We start from the raw sequence: 9,487 nt of genomic DNA on the forward strand, positions 1-9,487 counted from the left end.
TTCCCCTCCCCTCCCCCCTCTCCTCCCCTCCCCACTCTCCTCCCCTCCCCTCCCCACTCTCCACCCCTCCCCTCCCTATATTCCCTTCCCCTCTGTTCTCCTCCCCTCCCCTCTCCACTCCCCTCCCCTCCCTTCCCTATATTCCCTTCCCCTCTGTTCCCCTCCCCTCCCCTCTATACTCCCTTCCCCTCTGTTCCCCTCCTCTCCTCTCCCTTGCCCTCCTCTCCCTATATTCCCTTTCCCTCTGTTCCCCTGGCCTCCTCTCTAGGGCCCACTGGAGACTGGGCTTCTGAGGGCTGCTCCACGGAGGTCGCGCCTGGGGGGACCGTGTGCTGCTGTGACCACCTGACCTTTTTCGCCCTGCTCCTGGTAACAGCCCCCTCCACTCTGATCCCAGCCTTCCCAGGGACTTCCAGCTCCTGCCCAGGGGAGGGGGCTGCCTGGTGGTCTTGGGGTATATGAGCCTGGCCTCCAACTGACGTAGTCCCGGTTCCTGGGTCACCCACAGAGACCCACCTTGGACCAGTCCACAGTGCACATCCTCACACGCATCTCCCAGGCAGGCTGTGGGGTCTCCATGATCTTCCTGGCCTTCACCATTATTCTTTATGCTGTCCTGAGGTGAGTGATCCCCACCTCCCCACTATGTCTCTCTCCCACCCTCAAGGGAGGCAGCAGGGCAGGGTGGAAAGCACTCAGGTTGTGCAGCCTCTGACTGATGTCCTCTCCACACATTAGTGTCTTCATCCCAAAATAGGGTTGGGGGTTGAAACGTGTCAGAGCTATTTCAGGAGCAAGTGGCAGAAATTCAACTCAAATTGGCTTAAACATAATAGGGAATGTGTGGTTCACATAACTGAGAATAGCAAACAGCAAATAGGGTTCATGTAATTGAAAAATCCAAGGTGCATGGACTTCAGGCAGGGTTCAATCAAGGGGGAGTCAAAAGAGGTCCCCAGGACTTGATCTCCTTCTGCCTCTCACAGCTTTGCTCACTTCTTGACAGTCACATCGGGCAGCCTCACCACCCTCAGGGGCCCTGGCTGCCTCAGGATTGCATCATAGGTCCTCAGCTGCTTAGGCAGAAATAAAAGAGATCTCCTTTTTCCAAGTATTCTAAGATGAATCCAAGGATTAAGAAGGGTTTAAAATTTTTTTTTTTATTTTGAGATAAAACAGAAAGCTGCAAAAATAGTGCAAAGAGTCCTGTGGTTCCTTCTCCCAGATTCCCCCTATGGATACATCCTAGACAACTATAGTTCAATATCAAAACCAGTAGCTGGTGGTACAGTACTATTGACTAGAACATAGACTTTACTCAGTTTTCACAATTTTTTATGCACATTCGTGTGTGTGTGTGTGTGTGTGTGTGTGTGTGTGTGCAGGACATATCGTTTGCTGAGCCCAGTCCAAAATGAAAATATAGAAGGCCGGGTGCAGTGGCTCATGCCTGTAATCCCAGCATTTTGGGAGGCCAAGGCAGGCAGATCACCTGAGGTCAGGAGTTCGAGACCAGCCTTGCCAACATAGTGAAACCCTGTCTTTACTAAAATACAAAAAAATGAGCTGGGCGTGGTGGTGGCACATGCCTGTAATCCCAGGTACTCAGGAGGCTGAGGCAAGAGAATTGCTTGAACCCAGGAGGCGGAGGTTGCAGTGAGCCGAGATCCACTGCACTCCAGCCTGGGCAACAAGTGCAAAACTCTGTCAGAAAGAAAGAAAGAAAGAAAGAGAGAAAGAGAAAAAGAGAGAAAGAGAGAGAGAGAGAGAAGGAAGGAAGGAAGGAAGGAAAGAAAGAGAGAGAAAGAAAGAAAGGAAGGAAGGAAGAGGGGGAGGGAAAGAAAAGAAAAAGAAAAAGAAAATATATGGCCCCTTATTCAAAAATTTTTAAGAATGTCAAGATGGCGACAGTAGAACATTAAGTCCTTCTGCATACGGGGCCCTACACAGGTCACGTGCTCATGAAACTGGCCCTGTGTGAACATGTGTCTGTGTGTCTGCGTGCATCAGCCTATGCAGTTTTATCCTGTGTATACACTAGAGTTGAGTCTTACTGGTCTAACTTGGACCATGTGCCCATGCCTGCCTGGGTCACTGTGGTCAAGGGCTGGAATACACAGATTGGCCGGCCAGGCCACATGCCTGCTCTTGGGTTTGAGTTAACAAAGAACCCCTGGCCCCTGACCTATGTTGTGCTTGAGAGTGGGGACGGGCATTCCTCAGGGAAACCTGGGGCTGTGTCCAGAAGATGGGGGAGTGAGTGCAGGACAGGCAGAAACAGCAGAGAGCACTGCAGCCTCGCTCACCTGCACCCAGGCCATGGCTGAGGGACCCACAGGACCTGCCAGCTTGAAGGAGCCTAGGGGAGCTGCCAGTTCCCCAGCTTGTCCTGTCCCCCAGCCTCCTGGGGGTGCCTGGGAGTGACTTGAAGCAGCCCTTGGGTCTCCTGTCCCCGCCTCCAGGGCCATCCCACTGCCCTCTCCATGTGCCTCTGTGTCAGCATTTGGCCCCGGGCCGCAGGCCCCACTAGGCCCACCCACTCCATCACAGACCAACCCATGAGTGTAAGTGGTGCCCCTCACCCCCACCCTCCAAGCCCTGGCCTAGGACATGGTCCCGGTCCCCAACAAGCCGAGTGTGACTTGCCAGCTGGCCGTGTTGCTGGACCCTGTGAGCGGGGCTTGGAGCGCCAGGAGGAATTGCCACCAGCTCCTCAGGGTGGGGCCTGGCATCTCAGGTGAGGTGGACATGATCCCAGATGCTCCTCCAGGAAGCCCCCGGCTCCCCTCCCTCGACTGAGAGCCCTTTTGGATCTGGTTTGCTAAGAATTCAAAGTGGGAGCTCCAGAGAGAGGGAGGTGAGCCTGGTGAGTCACTGGGCAGGGAGTCTGGAGCCCAGGGTTGGAGCCCCTGCCCTGCTCTGTGACCCTGTAAGACTCCTCCTATCCCTCTCTGAGCCTCACTCTCCTACTGCATTTTCGGCTTCATGCACCCACCCACCTGTCCATCTACTTCACCAGTGAATCCATGGCCCCTCCAGGGTTAGGCCTGAAGTTCACAGCATGGGAGAGACCCGAGGACGGAGAGAATGGGGAGTTACACTATGCTGCTGGGAAACGTCCAAATCAGCTCAGGCTAAGGGGCATTCAGAGACGGCCTCCCCAGAAGGAAACATCCAAGGGGCGTTTGAAAGGCAGAAGAACAGGAGTCAGGCAATTAAGGTGGGAAGAGCTGGGGAGCAGGGAAAGGCATTGAGAGCATGGGAAGAGCACTGGCGGAGTCTGGGAGGTGTGATAAATCAGCATGCCTTCAGGAAACTGCAAGTTACACGGTTTGGCTAATGCAACTGTTACTGGATGGTGCCGCGAAGTTCCGGGCTCTTGGTGCCCCAAACAAAGAATTGGATGAGACACACAGAGAGAGCCAAGCAAAGCAACGAAAGTGTATTCCACGCAGTATTCCACTCTCAGAGGGGGAGAGTGGGCTGACCGCTGCGAAATGAGATCAGCCTCACCTTGGTGTAGTTGAGTCATTCCAGGTGTTTTTTCCTTCTCTTCCCAAGGCTGCCTAATCTCTAGCCAGTGTCTGGCTTTTGACTGATAGGTGTGTGTTGTTCAGTTATTTTGGGCCCTTGTGCACTTGTGCATCACCTCCATCCCATAATTTTAAGTACATGCATGATATGCAGCCCATATGCATGAACCTTAAGTAGCTAATTATCATACAGGGTTATGTGAAAGATACTTTTTCTCTCTAATGCAAATGCCCATCTCTGAAGAGCTGCCCCTTACCGGTTTGGTCTGGATCTTCCTGGCCATGGGGTCCCTTTTTTATATCACTTTTGTCTTGCCTGCTGAACCTCTGCTTTTCATCTTGCTTCTTGCTCACCCACCCCATTCACCTTGCATCTATTTTCTGCTTTTGCTTATTCTGCCCTTTATCCAACTTTTAATTCCCTTTGCTATTCTCCTGCCTCATTTTCCGGCCTCATTTTCCCTATTATCCTGCCTCACATCGATCAAGGGATGAGGTTGGTAGGATCCGAAACCCACAGGGCCCCACATGCCATGAGAGGCTCCTGGACTTGAACCTCAGGACATTTCCACTCTGTCTGCTGGCAGGGGCAGAAGCTGGCAGTGGGGGTGGAGAGCCATGGGCTGTTTGGGTTGGACAGGCCTGGATGCCTCATGAGCGCTCCCCATGGGAGCTGTGGCCCCTTGGGGCCTCTTATTTCTCTCCCCAGGCTTTCCCGGCAGAGGTTCAAGTCAGAAGATGCCCCAAAGATCCACGTGGCCCTGGGTGGCAGCCTGTTCCTCCTGAATCTGGCCTTCTTGGTCAATGTGGGGAGTGGCTCAAAGGGGTCTGATGCTGCCTGCTGGGCCCGAGGGGCTGTCTTCCACTACTTCCTGCTCTGTGCCTTCACCTGGATGGGCCTAGAAGCCTTCCACCTCTACCTGCTCGCTGTCAGGGTCTTCAACACCTACTTCGGGCACTACTTCCTGAAGCTGAGCCTGGTGGGCTGGGGTAGGTGCTGCCTGGATGGACAGAATAAACAGCCGACCCTGAGGGTGCAGAGGGAAATAGCATTGGGGAGAGAGAGGAGGGGCTCCCAGAGCTGGAAGGATGGCCATCTGGAAGGGATGTGGAGGAGGACGTGCCAGTAAGCCCCAGTGATGCCATGCCGCTTCCCCTTGTGCCCAGGCCTGCCTGCCCTGATGGTCATCGGCACTGGGAGTGCCAACAGCTATGGCCTCTACACCATCCGCGACAGGGAGAACCGCACCTCTCTGGAGCTGTGAGTGGCGGCTGTGGAAGCAGGGGCGATGCCGCATATCGGGGCTGGAGAGAGGTGGGGAGACGAGGGATTTCTAGGAAAATCTAGACCAAATGTGTCAAGACCAGAAGAATCCTCAGATCCAGCTAGCTCATGGTACAGAGAAGTAAACTGAAGCCTAGAGAGAGAGAGAGGAAGTGAAATGAGAGAGGGGGCCTGAGAAAGGAGAGGGAGAACTGGACCAGAAGGCAGGATGCCTTACTCGAGCCTACATGGCACCTTGAGGCAAAGTAAAGAAGGTACCCTGTCCGCATGCTGGGTGTGCAGCCTGGAGAGTGGAGGGTGTGTTGGATTTCAGCCCCCACCTGCTGCCCAGCCAGGTGTCCTTGTTCAGGCCACCACCTGCCCAGTGATTCCCAGTAGCCCTGGGTCTAGTCCGGGCTCTGCCCTGTCTGCTGTGTGTGTGACCTTGGCAGGCCCGATCTCTCCCAGGGCCTCAGTCTCCTCATCTGCACCATGGGGGAACTGATCAACATGCTCTTTGAGGCCCTTTGCCCCTGCAGTGCAGGGGGCAGTGGAACTGAGTTCAGTTTCTAGACTCCCACCTTGGGATCCTTGGGGCACTCATCACTGGGCCCATGGCTCTCTGCTAAAAGGAGCTGGTAAGGCCTTAGACCTGTCCCCAGGGCCTCAAAAGCAGGGGCCCCAGGAGCCGGGGAGGTCACAAAGGTGCAGGCAGTGGGCCAGGTGGGGACTGCAGTGAACTGGCAGTCACAAGCCCATCTAATTAGCGGCCAGTTATTATCCTTCAGGAGGGCATCCACAGAGCTGCCAGGTGTATGATTTTACAGGAGAAGCAGAAATCTAGGTATTTGTACCAAAGCTTCTGATTTTAAAGGCGGCCACTAATTCAGTTTTTTCACAATGTAATATGGGGCAAACGAAACATGTCTTTGAGGTCATTTTCGCATTAAAGAGACTGGAGTCTGGTGATGGCCCCTCCCACAGCGGGAGAGCCAAGGATTGATGGGTGGAAATGGGAGAGGCACCTACACAGACAGAAAAGCTCAGCCAGGGGACTTCCTGGGCTTGCTGGCCAGAGGTACCACTCCCAGTCCCACCACAGGTGTCCCCTCCTCTAGATGCTGGTTCCGTGAAGGGACAGCTATGTATACCCTCTATATCACCGTCCACGGCTATTTCCTCATCACCTTCCTCTTTGGCATGGTGGTCCTGGCCCTGGTGGCCTGGAAGATCTTCACCCTGTCTGGCACGACAGCGGTCAAGGAGCGGGGACAGAACTGGAAGAAGGTGCTCACCATCCTGGGCCTCTCGAGCCTGTTGGGTGTGACATGGGGGTTGGCCATCTTCACCCCATTGGGCCTCTCCACCGTCTACATCTTTGCACTTTTCAACTCCTTGCAAGGTGAGGCCCCTGCACCAGGGAGGTGATGGGCTGTGTTGTCTGTCCCAGGAGGTATTGGGAGGTGGGGAAGAGGGTGGTTTGCAAAACACAGGACTCTGGTCAGGCTAGCTCAAGTCAAGGATGTTGATTTCAAATATTCAGAGCAAGGGTCCAGGGCAGCAAAGTCTGGCTGCTGTATTAGTCCGTTTGTGTTACTATAATACGAAGGAATACTGGAGACTGGGTAATTTGTAAAGAAAATGGGGTTAATTGGCTCATGGTTCCACAGGCTGTAGACAAAGCACAACACCAGTATCTGCTCCTGGTGAGGCCTCAGGAAGCTTCCAATCATGGTGGAAGATAAAGGCGAGCCAGCATATCACATGGCAAGAGTGGGAGCAAGGGAGTGGGGAGGCGCCATGCTGTTTTAAATGAGATCTCGCATGAACTCCGAGCGAGCGCTCACTCATCACCAAGGAGATGGTGCTAAGCATCATGATGGTGATATGGATTCATGAGGATCCACCCCCATGATCCAATCCCCTCCCACCAGGCCCCGCCTCCAACATTGGGAATCACATTTCAACATGAGATTTGGAGGGAACGAACATCCCAGACATATCAGCTGCCTTCATGGGAGCTGCTACCAGGATCAGAAAAAGCCACCCAAACCAAAGCAGATACGTTCCCCATCGTTTTCCTGGAGCTGTGGAGTCTCTCACCTAGTGTCTGTGAAAACTCCTTCATTCTCTCTCCACTCACCCTTTACTACCTATGGCCCCAAATGGTTACCCAACATGGCCACCATAACCCTACCTGACCTTGCAAGTTGGGTGTCCATCATGCATCTCTGGTCCAATCAGCAGTGACCAGAAGGGCAGAATCATGTGATCTGATGTCCACATGACATGGACAGGATCTCCAGAGATCTATAGAGGTGGGAAGGAAATGCTTGCTACATTTGTTACCGGCCCCCACAGGGCCCTTCCTCTGAGATCCAGCAAAGGGGTAAGAGCAGTGCATGGGTTAGGGTTTGTATGTGCTCTCTTTTTTCCTTACATCCACAGCTCAGAGAGGCATCACAGCCTGACTGTGTGTGAGAGAAACAGCCAAGACAGGAGTGATGAGACTCAATCTGTTCAGAGGAGTCACTAGAAACCCAGGCATCCTAGATTCAGCGGGTACAAGCCCCCAAGACCAGGGCTGGCTCCCAGTGCCCCATGAAACTTTGTGGCTTAGTGGCTGGGACCAGGCAGCCCTGGGTCCAAATCCTAGCCCCATCCATGACCCAGCAAGTCACTTGGCTCCTCCCATCCTCATTCATCTCGAAATTGGAATAATCCCATACTTATTTTACCAGATTGTTTTTTTGTTTGTTTGTTTGTTTGTTTTTGAGGTGGAGTCTTACTCTGTTGCCTAGGCTGGAGTGCAGTGGCACGATCTCAGCTCACTGCAACCTCCACCTCCTGGGTTCAAGCAATTCTCCTGTTTCAGCCTCCTGAGTAGCTGGAACTACAGGTGCATGCCACCATGCCCAGCTACTTTTCATATTTTTAGTAGAAATGGGGTTTCGCCAATTTGGTCAGGCTGGTCTCAAACTCCTGACCTCAGGTGATCTACCTACCTCAGCCTCCGAAAGTGCTGGGACTACAGGCGTGAGCCACTGTGCCTGGCCTGCCAGATTTCAAAATGAACAATGACAATGAATATGTGGGAACCACTAGGTCTTCAATATGTGGGAACTATATCAATTGTCACAGAAATTATGACTGTAAGGCCATCTGAGGCTGTCTCCAGATGGAGAATCATGAATCCATGCCTGAAGAATCCCAGGGGTTGATGGTTGGGGAGAAATGCACCTTGAAACGATAGCTGACCTTGTTACTCTTTCAGAGGTTACCTTGATAGGTAAGCCTGCACACTTCACTCTACAAAGTTTCCACTGGGTCTGGATTATTCTGTTACCTCCTCTCTTCCTCTCCAATACAACAGACCCCTTGGTATACTAGAATTGTCCATTGAATTCTTCTCAATATTTGTCATGTATATAGTGTTTCAGTTACAGATTTCCTTGAAACAGAGTTTTTCTAAGTCATGTTCTATACTTACTATCATTTCTTGCACCCAACACTTTCCCTTTTCCTCTTGCTGGAGTGCCTCCCATAATAATCCTTTATAGAGGGAGTGATGGTTGTTTTGCATGTCTGAAAATTCCTCTATTTTGCTCTTTCTTTTCTGTAATAGGCATATGTAGATATTTTATTTGAAGGTCTCTGTTTTTCATTTCCAAGATTTCGATTTGGTTCTTTTTTATTTCATTTTTGAAATGGTTGTGAAATGGTTGCATTTTTGCCCGACTTTCCCAGCAGTTATTGAGTGGTTACAGTGGGTCTCCTCCCTCTCAGCAGCCACCAGCCCAGGCTGCCCCACTCCCTGGCACCCCTTTCCAGGCTCACTGAGGCCTCTCCTCCCTGACAGGTGTCTTCATCTGCTGCTGGTTCACCATCCTCTACCTCCCAAGTCAGAGCACCACAGTCTCCTCCTCTACTGCACGACTGGACCAGGCCCACTCCGCATCTCAAGAATAGGAAGGCACGGCCCTGCAATCTGGACTTAGCTCTGGCTCGCTGTGTGACCTTGGGCAGCTCTGTGCCTCCCTCTGGGCCAGTTTCCTTCTCTGCACAATATGGCTGGGGAGGGAGAGGATGGGACCAGGTTTGACCACGTGGCTTCAGAGATCCCCTCCAGATCCAACTGTAGGTTCAAGAGTCCACATAAGCAGGCTTGCAGGGCTCTAAAGTTCCTATAGTCCTGAGACCCCCTGCCAGCAAAAAGTGACAGTCACCTCCATGCCCTACCCTCATTGCAAAGCCCTCACCCACATTCTGGTCTCAGCAAGGGAGGAGAGTCTGTTGCTGGCGTAGCCCTGGAAGGAGCCCCCAGCCTCTCCCCTCTTCCTTGTCACTGGCCTCCCACAACTACCCCTATGGCTGCCTGTAACCTTGAGGGGCATTCAGGAGGCCAGCATTCCCTCAGGCATTGGGGGTTTGTTTTGTGGGGTGGGAGTTGATCCTCCCACCCAGTCTGCCCCTGGTCTCTGCCCATCCCATCAGAGCCCACCCTCCTGGAAGAGACCCCAGTATTCAGGGTGCTGGCAACCCTGCAGGGGTCCAGGGACACTGCATTTCAAAGAACCATTGAATGGGTGAGCTACCTTGGGCAAAACCCCCACTCCCGACTCTGACTGCCACGTACATGGGTGGCCCAACCTCTGACCTGCTGTCATCATAGAGGTAGAAAGCAAATGAT

At 52.8% G+C, this 9,487-nt stretch overlaps 1 protein-coding gene across 2 annotated transcripts in view; it reads left to right on the forward strand.

Annotated features, from left to right (window-relative positions):
• The window catches only part of ADGRG3 (adhesion G protein-coupled receptor G3), a 21,864-nt gene extending 12,377 nt beyond the window's left edge, over positions 1-9,487 (forward strand). For both annotated transcript variants that reach the window (XM_025371215.1, XM_025371216.1), the window contains 6 exons: positions 269-369; positions 509-621; positions 4,243-4,523; positions 4,701-4,794; positions 5,916-6,199; positions 8,657-9,487. In XM_025371215.1, coding sequence (XP_025227000.1) covers positions 269-369; positions 509-621; positions 4,243-4,523; positions 4,701-4,794; positions 5,916-6,199; positions 8,657-8,766 — 983 coding nt within the window. In that variant the 3' untranslated portion in view covers positions 8,767-9,487. The remainder of the gene's footprint in view (positions 1-268; positions 370-508; positions 622-4,242; positions 4,524-4,700; positions 4,795-5,915; positions 6,200-8,656) is intronic.

The sequence above is a fragment of the Theropithecus gelada genome, chromosome 20, assembly GCF_003255815.1.
Source record: "Theropithecus gelada isolate Dixy chromosome 20, Tgel_1.0, whole genome shotgun sequence".
NCBI lineage: Eukaryota > Metazoa > Chordata > Mammalia > Primates > Cercopithecidae > Theropithecus > Theropithecus gelada.